We start from the raw sequence: 20,448 nt of genomic DNA, 5'->3' as shown, positions 1-20,448 counted from the left end.
AGTGGTTGAACTTTAGTAAACAACATGGGAGGAGTTTTTCCCCTCGCCTTCCTCTGACATCACTGCTCAGCTGTTCTTGTTTAGCGTGTGTCGAGCGAGAGAAACAGAGATGAGTTTTTGGTCCCTTTTCCCTGCTCAGACGTTGCATCCATCAACCAATGGTTGAGTTCCACGTCATCGACTGTGTCGTCGACTGACAGAGTGGTATAACGTATGATGTGGGTAGCTAATATATAAAATACCTATCCAAGCGTTGTAAGATGTGGCAGGCATCAACAACTGGGCAGAGGAGCACACCCGGTGTGCGTGTGTGTGTGTGTGTGTGTGTGTGTGTGTGTGTGTGTGTGTGTGTGTGTGTGTGTGTGTGTGTGTGTGTGTGTGTGTGTGTGTGTGTGTGTGTGTGTGTGTGTGTGTGTGTGTGTGTGTGTGTGTGTGTGTGTGTGTGTGTGTGTGTGCGTGTGTGCGTGTGTGCGTGTGTGTGTGTGTGTGTGTGTGGAGGGGGGGCAGTGCTAGTGAGAGAGGCTGTAGTAATGTGCTGTGGTGAATGTGAACTCAGCAAACCACCATGGAACCTTCTAGACTGCTTTACACAACTTCTACCATATCCTGTAAGTCTTCTATTAAGGTTGTGTGTGTGAGTGCATGTGCGTTTGTGTGTTTTGCAGTGTGTGTGTTTGTTTTTTGTTTACCACCGAGCAGTCGCATGCTACAGGAGGGTGTGTGTTATTTTATTTTTTTCTCAGCGGACAAGTTATTGGCCGTGACATAGACACAGACAAACGCCATTGTTTCAGCTATCTCGCCCCTAGTGTGCGTCTCTACTCTCTCAGACCCTGCTGTATTTCCTCTCTTCTTCTTCTGCCTCTCTAGGTCTCTCTGTTGCTGTTATTTGTTGATCCCAGCCGGCTAAGAGCGGGGAGAGCTGGGAGTGAGGGAGGATTTGTTGGGGAGAGCTGGGAGAGCTGGGAGTGAGGGAGGATTTGTTGGGGAGAGCAGGGAGAGCTGGGAGTGAGGGAGGATTTGTTGGGGAGAGCTGGGAGTGAGGGAGGATTTGTTGGGGACAGCAGGGAGAGCTGGGAGTGAGGGAGGATGTGTTGGGGAGAGCTGGGAGTGAGGGAGGATTTGTTGGGGAAAGCTGGGAGTGAGGGAGGATTTGTTAGGGAGAGCTGGGAGTGAGGGAGGATTTGTTGGGGAGAGCAGGGAGAACTGGGAGTGAGGGAGGATGTGTTGGGGAGAGCTGGGAGAGCTGGGAGTGAGGGAGGATTTGTTGGGGAGAGCTGGGAGTGAGGGAGGATTTGTTGGGGAGAGCTGGGAGAGCTGGGAGTGAGGGAGGATTTGTTGGGGACAGCAGGGAGAGATGGGAGTGAGGGAGGATTTTCCGACAATTTAAATAAATTCATGAGGCCCTAATCTAGTGATTTCACATGACTGGGAATACAGATATGCATCTGTTGGTCACAGTTAACTTTGTTTTGTTTTGTTTTGGGAATGGATCAGAAAACCAGTCAGTATCTGGTGTGACCACCATTTGCCTCATTCAGAGCGACACATCTCCTTCACATAGAGTTGATCAGGCTGTTGATTGTGGCCTGTGGAATGTTGTTCTACTCCTCGTCAATGGCTTTGTGACGTTGATGGATATTGGCGGGAACTGGAAAACGCTGTCGTAGACGTCGATCCAGAGCATCCCAAACATGCTCAGCGGGTGATATTGTCTGGTGAGTATGGCATTGAAGAACTGGGATTGCTTCAACTTCCAGGAATTGTGTACAGATCCTTGTGACATGGGACCGTGCATGATCATGCTGAAACATGAGGTGATGGCAAACAAATTAATTACACGACAATGGGCCTCAGGATCACGTCACAGTATCTCTGTGCATTGAAATTGCCAACAATAAAATTCAATTGTGTTAATTCTCTTCAGTTGTGCAAATCCACATTTTCATCAGCTGTCAGAAGATCCCGCAGGTGAGGAAGCCTGATGTGGAGTTCTTGGGCTGGTTTGGTTACACGTGGCCTGTGGTTGTGAAGCCGGTTGGACACAATGCCAAATTATTTTAAACGAGGTTGAAGGCAGTATATGGTATAGAAATTAGCATTCCATTCTCTGGGAACAGCTCTGGTGGACATTCCTGCAGTCAACATGCCAAATGCACGCTCCCTCAAAACTTGAGGCATCTGTGGCATTGCGTTATGAGACAAAACTGCACATTTTGGAGTGGCCTTTTATTGTGCACAGCCCAGCATAAGGTGCACCTCTGTAATGATCATTCCGTTTAATCAGCTCTTGATATGCCACAACTGTCAGGTGGATGGATTATCTTGGCAAAGGAGAAATGCTCACTAACAGGGACGTAAAAACATTTCTGCACACAATCTGAGAGAAATAAGCTTTTTCTGAGTATGGAAAACTGCTGGGATATTTTATTTCAGCTCATGAAACATGGGACCAACACTTTACTTATTGCGTAATATATATTTTTTTCAAACATACATACATACATGCATATGTACGTACATAGATTTACACAGTACCAGTCAAAAGTTTGGACACACCTACTCATTCAATGTTTTTTCTTTATTTCTGCTATTTTCTATTGAACTGAGACTGCAGGGTATTAGGTTGATCACTAGTTCTGTACTGAGACTGCAGGGTATTAGGCTGATCACTAGTTCTGTACTGAGACTGCAGGGTATTAGGTTGATCACTAGTTCTGTACTATACTGAGACTACAGGATATTAGGCTGATCACTAGTTCTGTACTGAGACTGCAGGATATTAGGCTGATCACTAGTTCTGTACTGAGACTACAGGATATTAGGCTGATCACTAGTTCTGTACTGAGACTGCAGGGTATTAGGCTGATCACTAGTTCTGTACTATACTGAGACTACAGGATATTAGGCTGATCACTAGTTCTGTACTGAGACTGCAGGGTATTAGGCTGATCACTAGTTCTGTACTGAGACTGCAGGGTATTAGGTTGATCTGGACCACACACAGGGTTGTGAGGTCATAGAACTTTGCATGACGGTAACTGCCCAGCCAAATGACCGCGGTCTCTGTAATATCGGTTTTCTTTGTTGTCGGGGGACACACACATTTTCTCCTTTCCTTCGCTACTGACTGCATGTGCTGCCATAGAGATAGAATGAGTAGAACAGGCATCACCATTCAACTTTTCACGCCTGGTGGGCAGAGTGTACACAGAGGAACAAGGGAACTTTCCTCACCCGGTGGGCAGTGTGTACACAGAGGAACAAGGGAACTTTCCACACCCGGTGGGCAGTGTGTACACAGAGGAACAAGGGAACTTTCCACACCCGGTGGGCGGAGTACACAGAGGAGCAAAGGAACTTTCCACACCCGGTGGGCAGTGTGTACACAGGGGAGCAAGGGAACTTTCCACACCCGGTGGGCAGAGTGTACACAGAGGAGCAAAGGAACTTTCCACACCTGATGGGCGGAGTACACAGAGGAGCTAGGGAACTTTCCACACCCATTGGGCAGAGTGTTCACAGAGGATCAAGGGAACTTTCCACACTCGGTGGGCGGAGTACACAGAGGAGCAAGGGAACTTTCCACACCCGTTGGGCGGAGTACACAGAGGAGCAAGGGAACTTTCCACACCCGGTGGGCAGAGTGTACACAGGGGAGCAAGAGAACTTTGCACACCCAGTGGGCAGTGTACACAGAGGAGCAAGGGAACTTTCCACACCCGGTGGGCGGAGTACACAAAGGAGCAAGGGAACTTTCCACACCCGGTGGGCAGAGTGTACACAAAGGAGCAAGGGAACTTTACATGCCAGGTGGGCAGAGTGTACACAAAGGTGCTCTATGTGACGGTGGTGTGGGTTGTACTCATCCACGTTCGTCCACGTTCAACCCAAGAACCCTCCACCCGGGAACTCATTGATAAATTAAGCTATGGTGGGTTATACTTTATAGTTTACAGTTTAACTTTCATATTAGCACATAATTTAGCTTTATTTAAATTAAACTAACGATAGCTAGCTATTAATTAAGTACCTGGATCAGTTTTCCCAACAGTGAACGATGTGTAACGTCAAGTTCTTGCTAGCCAACCAACAATGTCAACAACTGACTGCATCTACTAAACTTTAATAACGAAACTGATCGTGACTAGATTTAAATCTAATTTCACTGCGATTTGTTAGTCAACATATAATAATACGTTTGCGATTTTTAAAGGCAAGTGCAAACATATACTAGTAGTACGCATAGATAAATCAAGAAATCCGTAATACATTACGTTTTGTTCAGAGGTCTTAGTCAATTTGACATATAAATAATATGTTTTGGTGCAGTATTTCTCAAGTGGAAAAAAATAGGCATGAAAACTAGTCGTCTCTCGTTGAATGACAACAAACACTTCTTGAAGAATCCCTTCTTTTGACCAATCACGGTCGAAGGACCGAAGACTTCAGATACCGAACTTTGACTAGCCTCAAGAAAAAAAGGTGTGTGCTCGAACAGCTGAAAAAAAATATAAACCCTGCCGACCACCAAAACGAACAAAAAAACGTCCAAATATTTGTCATAATATATGCTCAAACTGTTTAGGGTTGGAAGCATACGGTAATCTTCAGAGGTTCCACGTTATTTCCGTGTGCTGCTTCTGGATTGTGGGGGGCAGTAGCCTAGGCAACTGAAGACTCTTTTGATACTATCTTGTTTCAGGAAGGAGCAACATTACGTTGTTGATTGTCCACGTTACCGTAGAAACGGACTGAACTGGACTCAACTACACAAATGCCCGGCAGTCCCGTCTTCAGTCAGCGTTTTTTTTTTTTTTTTTATGGTTATGCCGGTTATTTATTTTTGTTTGATTTTGATGATGGTCTTCATCCATAACCGTCGGTTACACAGTTCTATGGTAATTGTGCCAGCCCTGCACGTGCACACACACACACACACACACACACACACACACACACACACACACACACACACACACACACACACACACACACACACACACACACACACACACACACACACACACACACACACACACACACTGTATGTCTTTGTACTGTTCTCAGGTGATTAGTTAGTTGTGGGGCAGAAGCAGGTCAACTCAGTATGACCAACAGGCTCTGAATGTGTGTGTGTGTGTGTGTGTGTGTGTGTGTGTGTGTGTGTGTGTGTGTGTGTGTGTGTGTGTGTGTGTGTGTGTGTGTGTGTGTCTTATCCCCTACACACCACCACCCTTGTTAATAGGCAAATCCAGGATAGCTTTGTGGGGACAAAGTACAGAAACACACAAGAACAAAAAAAAAATCACACTGAACCAGTTCAATCGTTCACATTCAGTTCAGCTGTCGGCGACATCTTGTTTTCAACCAGTTGTACTAGTGACACAGAAGTCAAAATGGATACTATTGGATTGGTTGAAGTGTTGTTGTTTGAGTCCAATGTACTTGGATGATGAAGAGACCACAGGGTGAGGACTTTGTTTCTCTTGATTTCTGGGTCTAGACACCTACACCAGGTCATTGTTGGACGCCCTCCTATTCGCTTTCCTCATGGATTCCATTCCTGGGCATGTTCTGTGATTTTCTCTGGGCCTCTCCGGACTGAGTGGCCGACCCTATCTCTAATCCTGCTCTTGAATGGTACTCGACTTCGTTTTAATTTCTTTCGTATATATTAGAAATCCGCTCAGACCGCTTTACGCTCAAGATTAGTCTAATACCTGCATGTCTCTGCACCACGGAGTAGTACACACGTCATGTTGAAGAACGCTTGCTTTTTAGTTTAAGTGAGATGTTTCTGTTTTTTCTAAGTCGCCGTGGTGAACACGTGGAGCTCCTTCCCCTTTCTTTGCTTTAATGTCAACATCCACTCCTCCACTTAAGGTTAGAATACTGCGAAGGATACGTCATGTGATTGACCTCAATGGGATGTTCCTACAGAAGGTTTGATTACACACTAAATGTAGGATAGAGTGTAAATTAATCTGTCTGGCTTGAGGTCAGTCTGTCATCTCTGTCTGTATGTGAATGGGTGGGTAGTATAAAGGGTATAGTATATAGGGTGGTAGAGTATAGGGTGGGTAGTATATAGGGTGGGTAGTACATAGGGTGGTAGTGTATAGGGTGGGTAGTACATAGGGTGGGTAGTACATAGGGTGGGTAGTATATAGGGTGGTAGTGTATAGGGTGGGTAGTATATAGGGTGGGTAGTATAAAGGGTGAGTAATATATAGGGTGGGTAGTATATAGGGTGGTAGAGTATAGGGTGGGTACTATATAGGGTGGGTAGTACATAGGGTGGTAGTGTATAGGGTGGGTAGTACATAGGGTGGGTAGTATATAGGGTGGGTAGTACATAGGGTGGGTAGTATATAGGGTGGGTAGTATATAGGGTGGGTAGTACATAGGGTGGGTAGTACATAGGGTCGGTAGTATATAGGGTGGTAGTGTATAGGGTGGGTAGTATATAGGGTGGGTAGCATAAAGGGTATAGTATATAGGGTGGTAGAGTATAGGGTGGGTAGTATATAGGGTGGGTAGTATATAGGGTGGGTAGTATATAGGGTGGGTAGTGTATAGGGTGGGTAATAAATAGGGTGGGTAGTATATAGGGTGGGTAGTATATAGGGTGGGTAGAGTATAGGGTGGGTAGTATATAGGGTGGGTAATATATAGGGTGGGTAGTATATAGGGTGGGTAGTATATAGGGTGGGTAGTATATAGGGTGGGTGGTATATAGGATGGGTAGTGTATAGGGTGGGTAGTATATAGGGTGGGTAGTATATAGGGTGGGTAGTATATAGGGTCGGTAGTATATAGGGTGGGTAGTATATAGGGTGGGTAGTATATAGGGTGGGTAGTGTATAGGGTGGGTAATAAATAGGGTGGGTAGTATATAGGGTGGGTAGTGTATAGGGTGGGTAATAAATAGGGTGGGTAGTGTATAGGGTGGGTAATAAATAGGGTGGGTAGTATATAGGGTGGGTAATAAATAGGGTGGGTAGTATATAGGGTGGGTAGTATATAGGGTGGGTAATAAATAGGGTGGGTAGTATATAGGGTGGGTAATAAATAGGGTGGGTAGTATATAGGGTGGGTAGTATATAGGGTGGTAGTATATAGGGGGGGTAGTATATAGGGTGGTAGTATATAGGGGGGGTAGTATATAGGGTAGGTAGTATATAGGGTGGGTAGTATATAGGGTGGGTAATAAATAGGGTGGGTAGTATATAGGGTGGGTAGTATATATAGGGTGGTAGAGTATAGGGTGGGTAATAAATAGGGTGGGTAGTATATATTGTGGGTAGTATATAGGGTGGGTAGTATATAGGGTGGGTAATAAATAGGGTGGGTAGTATATAGGGTGGGTAGTATATAGGGTGGGTAGTATATAGGGTGGGTAGTGTATAGGGTGGGTAGTATATAGGGTGGGTAGTATATAGGGTGGTTGGTATATAGGGTGGGTAGTATATAGGGTGGGTAATAAATAGGGTGGGTAGTATATAGGGTGGGTAGTATATAGGGTGGGTAGTATATAGGGTGGGTAGTGTATAGGGTGGGTAGTATATAGGGTGGGTAGTATATAGGGTGGGTAATATATAGGGTGGTAGTATATAGGGTGAGTAGTATATAGGGTGGGTGGTATATAGGGTGGGTAATATATAGGGTGGGTAGTATATAGGGTGAGTAGTATATAGGGTGAGTAGTATATAGGGTGGGTAATATATAGGGTGGTAGTATATAGGGTGGGTAATAAATAGGTTGGGTAGTATATAGGGTGGGTAGTATATAGGGTGGTAGTATATAGGGTGGTAGTATATAGGGTGGTAGTATATAGGGTGGTAGTATATAGGGTGGGTAATAAATAGGGTGGGTAGTATATAGGGTGGGTAATAAATAGGGTGGGTAGTGTATAGGGTGGGTAATAAATAGGGTGGAGTAGTATATAGGGTGGGTAATAAATAGGGTGGGTAGTGTATAGGGTGGGTAGTATATAGGGTGGGTAGTGTATAGGAGCGGGTAATAAATAGGGTGGGTAGTATATAGGGTGGGTAGTATATAGGGTGGGTAATATATAGGGTGGGTAATAAATAGGGTGGGTAGTATATAGGGTGGGTTAATAATAGGGTGGGTAGGTCGTATAGGGTGGGTACTAAATCGGGTGGGTAGTACTACCTCGGGTGGTAGTATATAGGTGGGTAGTATATAGGGTGGGTAATAAATAGGGTGGGTAGTATATAGGGTCGGGTATTCTATAGGGTGGTAGTACTATAGGGTGGTAGTATATAGGGTGGGTAATAATAAGGCGTGGGTGTATTACTACTAGGGTGGGTAGTATATAGGGTGGGTAATATATAGGGTGGTAGTATATAGGGTGAGTAGTATATAGGGTGAGTAGTATATAGGGTGGGTAATATATAGGGTGGTAGTATATAGGGTGGGTAATATATAGGGTGGTAGTATATAGGGTGGGTAATATATAGGGTGAGTAGTATATAGGGTCTGTCTCTATCTCTTGTTTGTGTTATTGTGTTTGTGTGATATTGTGTGTAAGTGTGTGTGTGTGTGTGTGCTAGCGTGTGTGTGTTTGTGTGTGTGTTAGTGTCTGTGTGTGTGATATTGTGTGTGTGTGTGTTAGTGTGTGTGTGTGTGTGTGTGTGTGTGTGTGTGTGTGTGTGTGTGTGTGTGTGTGTGTGTGTGTGTGTGTGTGTGTGTGTGTGTGTGTGTGTGTGTGTGTGTGTGTGTGTGTGTGTGTGCTAGCGTGTGTGTGTGTTAGTGTGTGTGTTAGTGTGTGTGTGTGTGTGTGCTAGCGTGTGTGTGTGTTAGTGTGTGTGAGTGTGTGTGTAGTGTTGAGTGTGAGTGTGAGTGTGTGTGTAGTGTGTGTGTGTGATAGTGTGTGCTAGCGTGTGTGTGTGTTAGTGTGTGTGTTAGTGTGTGTTCAGGCCAGAGGTTGATATCTCCATGCCTATATCAGCCATGTTTATCCCCCCCTCGTCATCACGCTCCTCCAGAGGCTACACGTGATTCCCCTCTTTCTGCCCTAAACACAGCCATGACGACACTCTCAGAGAGAGGGAGGGAGGGAGGGCGAGAGAGAGAGAGAGAGAGAGAGAGAGTAGAGTGAGAGAGAGGAGCGACGAGAGAGAGAGAGCGAGAGAGCTCGAGCGAGGAGAGCGAGAGAGAGAGAGCCGGCGAGAGAGAGAGAGAGAGGATGAGAGAGAGAGGAGAGAGAGAAGAGAGAGTGAGAGGAGGGGAGTAGTGGTAATGTGTATGTGGATAGTGTACTAGGTGGGTAGTGTATAAGGTGGGTAGTATATAGGGTGGGTAGTATCACGGTGGGTAGTGTACTAGCGTGGGTAGTGTACGGGTGGTAGTGTATAGGGTGGGTAGTGTACTAGGTCGTGGTAGTGACTATACCGGTGGGTAGTGTATAGGGTGGGTAGTGTATAGAGGTGTAGGGTAGTGTATAGGGTGGGTAGTGTATAGGGAGGGTAGAGTATAGGGTGGGTAGTGTATAGGGTGGGTAGTGTATAGGGTGGGTAGCTGTACTAAGGTGGGTAGTGTACTAAGCGTCGGGTAGTGTTAAGGGTGGGTAGTACTATAACTGTGGGTAGTGTACTAGGGTGGTACGTGTACTAGGGAGGGTAGTAAATCACGGTGGGTAGTGACTATTCGGTGGGTAGTGACTATAGGGTGGGTAGTGTATAGGGTGGTAGTGGATAGGGTGGGTAGTGTATAGGGTGGGTAGTGTATAGGGTGGGTAGTGTAGAGGGTGGGTAGTGTATAGGGTGGGTAGTGTATAAGGTGGGTAGTGTATAGGGTGGGTAGTGTATAGGGTGGGTAGTGTATAGGGTGGGTAGTGTATAGGGTGGGTAGTGTTATATATAGTGTGAGAGAAAAGAACAGAACGAGAGAGTGTGTGTTTGTGCGTACGTGTGTGTGTGTGTGTGTTTGTGTGTGCGTGTGCGTGCATGTGTGTGTTGTGTGTGTTTGTGTGTGTGTGTGTGTGTGTGTGTGTGTGTGTGTGTGTGTGTGTGTGTGTGTGTGTGTGTGTGTGTGTGTGTGTGTGTGTGTGTTTTTGTGTGCGTGCATGTGTGTGTTGTGTGTGTGCGTGCATGCTTGAGTGTGTGTGTGTGCATATATGTGTGCATGTGTGTATGTGCATGTGTGTATGTGCATATGTGTGTGTGTGTATGTGTGTGTGTGTGTGTGTATGTGTGTGTGTGTGTGTATGTGTGTGTGTGTTATCCAGATCAGTCAGCACGGTAACAGCAGGGAGTCCGCCTCAGATTTAAGACTCCAGTATATCTATGGCAGATGTGCAGAATGGGGGGTGTGGGGGTCGAATGTTTGTTTATGCTTGCATGTGCATGCGTGCGTGTGCATGTGTGTGTGTGTGCATGTGTGCGTATGTGTGTGTGCATGTGTGTGTGTGTGTGTGCGTGTTTTAATGTGTGTCAGGAATATGAATTGTAAATCCCCTGACCCCCTAGGAATGCTTCTAGTTCCTCAAGCAGCATCTACAAACTAGACATTACTTCACGTACATATTTGTTCTCCTGGTGGGAAGCTAACCCACGATCCTGCTGTTGTAAAGCGACAAGCTTTTACGAACTACACGGGACAATCTGTACTGATTTGAAGTGGATTTAACAGACGACATCAATATAACGGGATCATAGCTTTCACCTGGATTCACCTGGTCAGTCTGTCATGGAAAGAGCAGGTGTTCTTAATGTTTTGTCCACTCAGTGTATGCTGTACAGTGTTGTTTTTACGTGAGGTTTGGATGGACACTTTTGTCACTTGACCTATTTGTGTGCGTGTGTTTGTGTTAAAAAAAAGAAGATATACATATTAAACCTTTATTTAACTAGGCAAGTCAGTTAAGAACAAATTCTTATTTACAATGATGTCCTACCAAAAGACAAAAGGCCTCCTGCGTGGACGGGGGCTGGGATTAAAAAAAAAAAATTAATTGCATAAAAATATAGGACTAAACACACATCACGACAAGAGAGACAACACTACATAAAGAGAGACCTAAGACAACAACATAGCATTGCAGGAACACATGACATCACAACATGGTAGCATCACAACATGGTAGCAGCACAGGGTACAGACATGATTGGGCACAGACAACAGCACAAAGGGCAAGAAGGTAGAGACAACAATACATCACACAAAGCAGCCACAACTGTCAGTAAGAGTGTCCATTACTGAGTCTTAGAATGAAGAGATTGAGATAAAACTGTCCAGTTTGAGTGTTTGTTGCAGCTCGTTCCAGTCGCTAGCTGCAGCGAACTGAAAAGACGAGCGACCCAGGGATGAGTGTGCTTTGAGGACCTTTAACAGAATGTGACTGGCAGAACGGGTGTTGTATGTGGAGGATGAGGGCTGCAGTAGATATCTCAGATAGGGGGGAGTGAGGCCTTAGTAAATACAAATGCAAATACAGTCCCCAGCACTACTCACAACCACAGGCACCACTGCTACTCACAACCACAGGCTCACTGCTACTCACAACCACAGGCCCACTGCTACTCACAACCACAGGCCCCACTGCTAGTCACAACCACAGGCCCCACTGATACTCACAACCACAGGCCCCACTGATACTCACAACCACAGGCCCCACTGATACTCACAACCACAGGCCCACTGATACTCACAACCACAGGCCCCACTGATACTCACAACCACAGGCCCCACTGCTACTCACAACCACAGGCCCACTGCTACTCACAACCACAGGCCCCACTGCTAGTCACAACCACAGGCCCCACTGCTACTCACAACCACAGGCCCCACTGCTAGTCACAACCACAGGCCCCACTGATACTCACAACCACAGGCCCCACTGATACTCACAACCACAGGCCCCACTGCTAGTCACAACCACAGGCCCACTGCTACTCACAACCACAGGCCCCACTGATACTCACAACCACAGGCCCCACTGATACTCACAACCACAGGCCCCACTGATACTCACAACCACAGGCCCCACTGATACTCACAACCACAGGCCCCACTGATACTCACAACCACAGGCCCTCTGCTAGTCACAACCACAGGCCCCACTGCTAGTCACAACCACAGGCCCCACTGCTACTCACAACCACAGGCCCACTGCTAGTCACAACCACAGGCCCCACTGCTAGTCACAACCACAGGCCTCACAGCCACAGGCCCCACCGCTACTCACAACCACAGGCCTCACAACCACAGGCCCCACTACTAGTCACAACCACAGGCCCCACTGCTACTCACAACCACAGGCCCACTGCTAGTCACAACCACAGGCCCACTGCTAGTCACAACCACAGGCCCACTGCTAGTCACAACCACAGGCCCCACTGCTAGTCACAACCACAGGCCCACTGCTACTCACAACCACAGGCCCCACTACTCACAGCCACAGGCCCCACCGTTACTCACAACCACAGGCCCACCACTACTCACAACCACAGGCCCACTGCTACTCACAACCACAGGCACCACTGCTACTCACAACCACAGGCCTCACAGCCACAGGCCCCACCGCTACTCACAACCACAGGCCCACCACTACTCACAACCACAGGCCCACTGCTAGTCACAACCACAGGCCCCACTGCTACTCACAACCACAGGCCCACTGCTAGTCACAACCACAGGCCCACTGCTAGTCACAACCACAGGCCCCACTACTCACAGCCACAGGCCCTCTGCTAGTCACAACCACAGGCCCACTGCTAGTCACAACCACAGGCACCACTGCTACTCACAACCACAGGCCCACTGCTAGTCACAACCACAGGCACCACTGCTACTCACAACCACAGGCCTCACAGCCACAGGCCCCACCGCTACTCACAACCACAGGCCCCACTGCTACTCACAACCACAGGCCCACTGCTACTCACAACCACAGGCTCACCGCTAGTCACAACCACAGGCTCACCGCTAGTCACAACCACAGGCCCACTGCTAGTCACAACCACAGGATCACTGCTAGTCACAACCACAGGCCCACTGCTAGTCACAACCACATGCCCTCTGCTACTCACAACCACAGGCTCACCGCTAGTCACAACCACAGGCCCACTGCTACTCACAACCACAGGCACCACTGCTAGTCACAACCACAGGCCCACTGCTAGTCACAACCACAGGCCCCACTGCTACTCACAACCACAGGCCCACTGCTACTCACAACCACAGGCCCCACTGCTACTCACAACCACAGGCACCACTGCTAGTCACAACCACAGGCCCACTGCTAGTCACAACCACAGGCCCCACTGCTACTCACAACCACAGGCCCACTGCTACTCACAACCACAGGCCCCACTGCTAGTCACAACCACAGGCTCACTGCTAGTCACAACCACAGGCCCCACTGCTAGTCACAACCACAGGCCCCACTGCTAGTCACAACCACAGGCTCACTGCTAGTCACAACCACAGGCCCCACTGCTAGTCACAACCACAGGCCCCACTGCTAGTCACAACCACAGGCCCCACTGCTACTCACAACCACAGGCCCCACTGCTAGTTACAACCACAGGCCCCACTGCTACTCACAACCACCTCTCTCTCTCTCTCTCTCTCTCTCTCTGTCTCTCTCTCTCTCTCTCTCTCTCTCTCTCTCTCTCTCTCTCTCTCTCTCTCTCTCTCTCTCTCTCTCTCTCTCTGTCTCTCTCTCTCTCTCTCTCTGTCTCTGTCTCTGTCTCTCTCTCTCTCTGTCTCTGTCTGTCTCTCTCTCTCTCTCTCTCTCTCTCTCTCTCTCTCTCTCTCTCTCTCTCTCTCTCTCTCTCTCTGTCTCGCTGAAATTAACAATAAAAACATTTACACTAAACATTACACTCCCAAAAGTTCAAAACGAATTATGACATCTCTCTCTCTCTCCTTCTCTGCAGGTTAAGTGTAGTGGCGGTGGCTGGCTGTGTGTGTGAATGTCTGTTCCCATGGCGCAGCGGGAGACAGGCGGCACCAGTCCGGTGGTCCGGCAGATCGACAAACAGTTCCTGGTCTGCAGCATCTGTCTAGACCACTACCACAATCCTAAAGTCCTGCCCTGCCTGCACACCTTCTGTGAGAAGTAAGTTTACACTACACCCTAACCACTAGACCCTACATCCTATACCCTAACCACTACCATAACCCTAAAGTCCTGCCCTGCCTCCACACCTTCTGTGAGAAGTAAGTTTACACTACACCCTAACCACTAGACCCTACATCCTATACCCTAACCACTACCATAACCCTAAAGTCCTGCCCTGCCTCCACACCTTCTGTGAGAAGTAAGTTTACACTACACCCTAACCCCTACACCCTACATCCTATACCCTAACCCTAACCACTACCATAACCCTAAATTCCTGCCTATGAGATGAGTAATGTAAGATATGTAAACATGATTAAAGTGGCGTTATTAAAGTGACTAGTGATCCGTTTATGAAAGTGGCCAGGGATTTCAAGTCTGTATGTTGACAGCAGCCTCTAATGTGCTAGTGATGGCTGTTTAACAGTCTGATGACCTTGAGGTAGAAGCTGTTTTTCAGTCTCTCGGTCCCTGCTTTGATGCACCTGTACTGACCTCGCCTTCTGGATGATAGTTGGGTGAACAGGCAGTGGCTCGGGTGGTTGTTGTCCTTGATGATCTTTTTGGCCTTCCTGTAACATCGGGTGCTGTAGGTGTTCAGTGTGGTAATCATATAGATAGATTCTAAAGGTTTGACAGGTTTTAAAAGTTTCTAAAGGTTCTAGAGCTTCCAAAGGTTCTAAAGGTTCTAAAGGTTCTAAACCTTCTAAACGTCCTAACGGTTCTAAAGCTTATAGAGCTTGTAAAGCTTCTAAAGGTTCTAAAGTTTCTAAAGGTTCAAAAGCTTATAGAGCTTTTAAAGCTTCTAAAGGTTCTAACGTTTCTAAAGGTTCTAACGTTTCTAAAGGTTCTAAAGCTTATAGAGCGTCTAAAGGTTTTAAAAGGTTCTAAAGCTTCTAATGCTTCTAAAGCTTCTAAATGTTCTAAAGCTTACAGAGCTTTTAAAGCTTCTAAAGGTTCAGAAGTTTCTAAAGGTTCTAAAGCTTATAGAGCTTTTAAAGCGTCTAAAGGTTCTAAAGTTTCTAAAGGTTGTAAAGCTTCTTGTGCGTCTAAAGGTTTTAAAAGGTTCTAAAGCTTCTAACGCTTCTAAAGCTTCTAAATGTTCTAAAGCTTGCAGAGCTTTTAAAGCTTCTAAAGTTTCTACAGCTTCTAAAGCTTCTAAAGGTTTTAAAAGGTTCTAAAAGCTTCTAAACCTTCTAAAGCTTCTAGAGCTTATATAGCTTTTAAACCGTCTAAAGGTTCTAAAGGTTCTAAAGCTTCTAGAGTTTCTAAAGGTTCTAGAGCTTCTAAAGGTTTTAAAATGTTCTAAAGCTTCTAAAGCTTCTAAAGTTTTTAAAAGGTTTTAAAGCTTATAGAGCTTTTAAAGCTTCTAAAGCTTCTAAAGCTTATAGAGCTTCGGAAGGTTCTAAAGGTTCTAAAGCTTATAGAGCTTCTAAAGGTTCTAAAGCTTCTAAAGGTTTCTAATGGTTCTAAAGTTTCTAAAGATTCTAAAGGTGTTAAATGTGTTAAGTTTCTAGAGCTTATAGAGCTTCTAAAGGTTTGAAAGCGTCTAAACGTTCTAAAGCTTCTAGAGCTTCTAAAGGTTCTAAATGTTCTAACGGTTCTAAAAGGTTCTAACGTTTCTAACGCTATAAAAGTTCTAATGTTCTAAAGGTTCTAAAAATGTTCTAAAGGTTCTAAAGGGTCTAGAGCTTCTAAAGGTTCTAAATGTTCTAAAGCTTCTAAAGGCTCTAAAAGGTTCCAAATGGTTCTAAAAGGTACTAAAGTTTCTAAGTGCATTCCTGAGTTTTAAGATCTGCCAACACCATGCAGCAATCTGAGAGACGGCCATTGTTGAAAGGTAGTCAGAGACGATTAAAATCCCTCTATCTATCTTTCTTTCTACCTCTCTCTCTATCCTTCTCTCTCTCTCTCTCTTTCAGAAACAAAACACCCCCTCTATCAGAGGCTTTTAGATGGAGGAGGGAGGGAAAAGAGCTGGGGGTGTCGGAGGGCTTGGTACCAACATGGCAACATAATCAACCAGGCACACGCATGCACATGGGCAAACTCAAAAACACACACGAGGAAAACAATCAGTGGTTCAATCTCTTTCAAAATCGAGTCAGTTTAATTTGACATTTCTCTGTATAGGAGTGCAACAATATTCATAAATTGAACATAGATTGAATTTAACGGGGGATTCGACCCCAAAACGTTACTTAAAGTTACTTTACTTTAGGTTACTGTTTATGCATAGAGCTATCTCTAGGTGTCTGTAGCTGGTGTCTGTAGGTGTCTGTAGCTGGTGTCTGTAGGTGTCTGTAGCTGGTGTCTGTAGGTGTCTGTAGCTGGTGTCTGTAGGTGTCTGTAGCTGGTGTCTGTGGGTGGGTGTCTGTGGGTGGTGTTTGTAGGTGTCTGTAGATGCCTGTAGCTGGTGTCTGTGGGTGTCTGTGGGTGGTGTCTGTAGGTGGTGTCTGTGGGTGTCTGTGGGTGGTGTTTGTAGGTGTCTGTAGCTGGTGTCTGTGGGTGTCTGTGGGTGGTGTTTGTAGGTGTCTGTAGCTGGTGTCTGTGGGTGTCTGTGGGTGGTGTTTGTAGGTGTCTGTAGGTGGTGTCTGCAGGTGCCTGTAGCTGGTGTCTGTAGGTGTATGTAGATGTCTGTAGCTGGTGTCTGCCAGTGTCTGTAGCTGGTGTCTGTGGGTGGGTGTCTGTGGGTGTCTGTAGCTGGTGTCTGTGGGTGGTGTTTGTAGATGACTGTAGCGGGTGTCTGTAGGTGTCTGTAGCGGGTGTCTGTGGGTGTCTGTGGGTGGTGTTTGTAGGTGTCTGTAGCGGGTGTCTGTGGGTGTCTGTGGGTGGTGTTTGTAGGTGTCTGTAGCGGGTGTCTGTGGGTGTCTGTGGGTGGTGTTTGTAGGTGTCTGTAGGTGGTGTCTGTGGGTGGTGTTTGTAGGTGTCTGTAGGTGGTGTCTGTGGGTGGTGTTTGTAGATGACTGTAGCTGGTGTCTGTAGGTGTCTGTAGCGGGTGTCTGTGGGTGTCTGTGGGTGGTGTTTGTAGGTGTCTGTAGGTGGTGTCTATAGGTGTCTGTAGGTGTATGTAGATGTCTGTAGCTGGTGTCTGCCGGTGTCTGTAGATGTCAGTAGATGGTGTCTGTCGCTGGTGTCTGTAGGTGGTGTCTGTATATGTCAGTAGCTGGTGTCTGACGCTGGTGTCTGTGGGTGCCTGTCGGTGTCTGTATGTGTCTGTAAGTGTCGGTAGCTGGTGTCTGTAGCTGTATGTTGGTGTCTGTAGCTGTCTGTAGCTGTATGTAGCTAGTGTATGTAGCTGGTGTCTGTCTGTGTCTCAGACTGCAGATCTTAGGTGTCCTCAGGATGAAAAGAGACATGTGATGAAAGGGAGGAGAGCAAGAGAGAGTTAGAGAGAGAGAGCGAGAAATAGGTGACAGAAGGAAAGAGAAAGAAGTACTGTCCCATGAAACACTTAACACTTCTCGCTCTCCCCTCTCTATATCCCTCCCCCTCTCTCTCTCCTCTCTCTCTCTCTCTCTCTCTCGCTCTCCCCTCTCTATATCCCTCCCCCTCTCTCTCTCTCTCTCTCTCGCTCGCTCTCTCTCTCGCTCTCCCCTCTCTATATCCCTCCCTCTCTCTCTCTCTCTCTCTCTCTCTCTCTCTCTCTCTCTCTCGCTCTCCCCTCTCTATATCCCTCCCCCTCTCTCTCTCCTCTCTCTCTCTCTCTCTCGCTCTCCCCTCTCTATATCCCTCCCCCTCTCTCTCTCTCTCTCTCTCGCTCGCTCTCTCTCTCGCTCTCCCCTCTCTATATCCCTCCCTCTCTCTCTCTCTCTCTCTCTCTCTCTCTCTCTCTCTCCTCTCTATATCCCTCTCTCTCTCTCTCTCGCTCGCTCTCCCCTCTCTATATCCCTCCCCCTCTTTCTCTCTCTCTCTCTCTCTCTCTCTCTCTCTCTCTCTCTCTCTCTCTCTCTCTCTCTCCTCTCTCTCTCTCTCTCTCTCTCTCTCTCTCTCTCTCGCTCTCCCCTCTCTATATCCCTCCCCCTCTCTCTCTCTCTCTCTCTCTCACTCTCCCCTCTCTATATCCCTCCCCCTCTCTCTCTCTCTCTCTCTGTTATGCTTGACAGGAAGGTTGTCTGCTTTCCCTGGCTCAGGCTCTTTTGGTATGACAGTGATGCGCGCCTGGCAAAGCAATAGAGTATTAACAGATATACACGTCCCAAAGCGGTTGCATATTGCGTTATCATTTGTAACAGAAATCTGTTCTTTCTGTTTCTCCCCCTTTTGCAAACCCTCTCTCCCTTTCACCCACTCTCTCTCTCTCTCTCTCTCTCTCTCTCTCTCTCTCTCTCTCTCTCTCTCTCTCTCTCTCTCTCTCTCTCTCTCCCTTTCACTCCCTCTCACTCCCTCTCTCCCTCTTTCTCCCTCCCTCTCTCCCTCTCTCCCTTTTACTCACTCTCTCCCTCTCTCCCTCTTTCTCTCTCCCTCTCTCTCTCATTCTCTCTCCCTTTCTCTCTCCCTCACTCTCTCCCTTTCACTCACTCTCTTCCTCACTCACTCTCACTCACTCTCTTTCTCATTCTCTCTCCCCCTCTTTCTTCCTCTCTGTCCTTCCCCTTCTTTCTCTCTCTCTCCCCCCATCTCCCCTATCTCTCTCTCTCTCTCTCTTCAGCTGTTTACAGAACTACATCCCTGCAGAGTCTCTGACGTTGTCGTGTCCTGTGTGTCGACAGACGTCCATCCTACCAGAGAAAGGAGTATCCGCTCTACAGGACAACTTCTTCATCACTAACCTCATGGAGGTATGGCTTCTTCCCTTGTTGTGGTCAGAGGTAGAGCCTATCTATGGCTAACATGATGTCACTTGTTGTAGTCTAAAGTTTGATTACGGTGTGTTATGTTGTGGGTAGGTTATAGCCTGGGTACCAGTCTGGTTCAAGAAGTTTAAATATAAATTAAACAGGTCTGGATTTTCAGGCTAGTTTCCCATAGTGCACTACCTTTTGAGCAGAGCCATATATGAGAGTTGGGCCATGTTTTTTTTTTTAGAACAGACGCCATGTTAGCGCTTTTATTCATAATGTTGGTGATGTAACAAAACGGGCCCCTATGACATGACCAGCTATAAACAAGCAAAAAAACAGAGCAGTGAATTTTACAGGCATTTTTTATTGATTAGTATTCGGGGATAATTGCTGTCCACATCTTTACTGTGTTGTGGTGTGTTATGGGATTTTTATGAATAATGACTAAATGATGTATACATTTAATGTAGAACTATAACTAAAACTACCCTGTCATTGTATGATTGTATGACATTTATTAGAATCATACCTCTATAAATCTGATGTGTGTAGTTTTAGTCAGAATTAGGACAATGACTTGTTGTTCCTTTTGAGTATGTAAGCAGGGTGCAAGTGTGAGACAACGTATGAGATAAGAGGAGCTATCGACAGACAAGCTCTACTACTGTGTTCCTTACAGGACATTCTGTCCCCACCCAGGGAGGGGAGAGACCTTGGGCTTGTAGTAGATTGTATAACAAGTGGCAGACAATGTATGACAGGAAGACTTGTGAACTATATTGTCATTGTTTCTGAGAGGAGGAGGGACATTTATGACGAAATGTGAGGTATATAGACCAATGTACAGGAAATGATAGGCAGAACGTTCCTGTAAATAAACATTTGACTTTTGTAGACTGGGCCTCTGTCTGTTTTTATTTCTATCAGTGGTGTCTGCTTTCATTGGACAGCTTTAGTCGCGCTAATGATCGGGGGGGCCCGGAACATAGTTGTATATAATCAGAAGACTGCAAAATGACCGTAAAAAGCCCAAAGAGATATAATATTTGACTAAAACATAATAATTTTTAACCTTGATAATATACAAATGTAAATGTGTCTCTACTCTCTCTAATACTTGGGAACAGATTTCCTAAATTAAAATCATTTGGAGCTGATTTCCTGGTATTTTTTACAGTCTTCTATGTCCAACAATAAAAAAAATATATTTTGTAAAAAAAATTTGGGGGCCAGAATATAATCCCCCGCAGGCCGTCAGTTGGGGAATCCTGCTGTATAGTTTACTACCTTTGACAGGAGACATGTACTGCTTCCACCTAGGTCTCTAGTCAAATGTATGTGTCTTCTGTATGGTGAATAGGGTCTCATTTGAGACACAGCCTTTGATATATTCTAATATATTGAGAAGTTTTAAATGCTGTCTCAATAAATCTTGATGTTGATTGTGTTGTGGTTAGGTCCTCCAGAGGGATCCAGAGTGTTCAAGACTTGAAGCCTGTAGTGTCCTGGAGTCAGTTAATGCTGCTGCTGCAGGGAAACCCCTCTGTTGCCCCAACCACGAGGGCAAGG

The 20,448-nt window shown here is 46.4% G+C and overlaps 1 protein-coding gene across 3 annotated transcripts in view; it reads left to right on the top strand.

Moving 5' to 3' along the window:
- The first annotated feature begins 253 nt into the window (after positions 1-253).
- The window catches only part of LOC129864226 (tripartite motif-containing protein 3-like), a 63,449-nt gene continuing 43,254 nt past the window's right edge, over positions 254-20,448 (top strand). Inside the window, exons 1-4 of one of the 3 annotated variants that reach the window (XM_055936927.1) lie at positions 254-608; positions 13,911-14,092; positions 18,747-18,876; positions 20,337-20,447. In XM_055936927.1, the coding sequence (XP_055792902.1) occupies positions 13,947-14,092; positions 18,747-18,876; positions 20,337-20,447 (387 nt within the window). In that variant the 5' untranslated portion in view covers positions 254-608; positions 13,911-13,946. Of the gene's footprint in view, positions 609-13,910; positions 14,093-14,224; positions 14,295-18,746; positions 18,877-20,336; position 20,448 lie in introns of those variants that run through there. The other 2 variants (XM_055936928.1, XM_055936929.1) reach the window with 2 other exon arrangements.

Source organism: Salvelinus fontinalis, chromosome 10 (assembly GCF_029448725.1).
Source record: "Salvelinus fontinalis isolate EN_2023a chromosome 10, ASM2944872v1, whole genome shotgun sequence".
Lineage (NCBI taxonomy): Eukaryota > Metazoa > Chordata > Actinopteri > Salmoniformes > Salmonidae > Salvelinus > Salvelinus fontinalis.
Note: the sequence above shows the minus strand (reverse complement) of the source record. Positions and strands in the feature narration are given on the sequence as shown.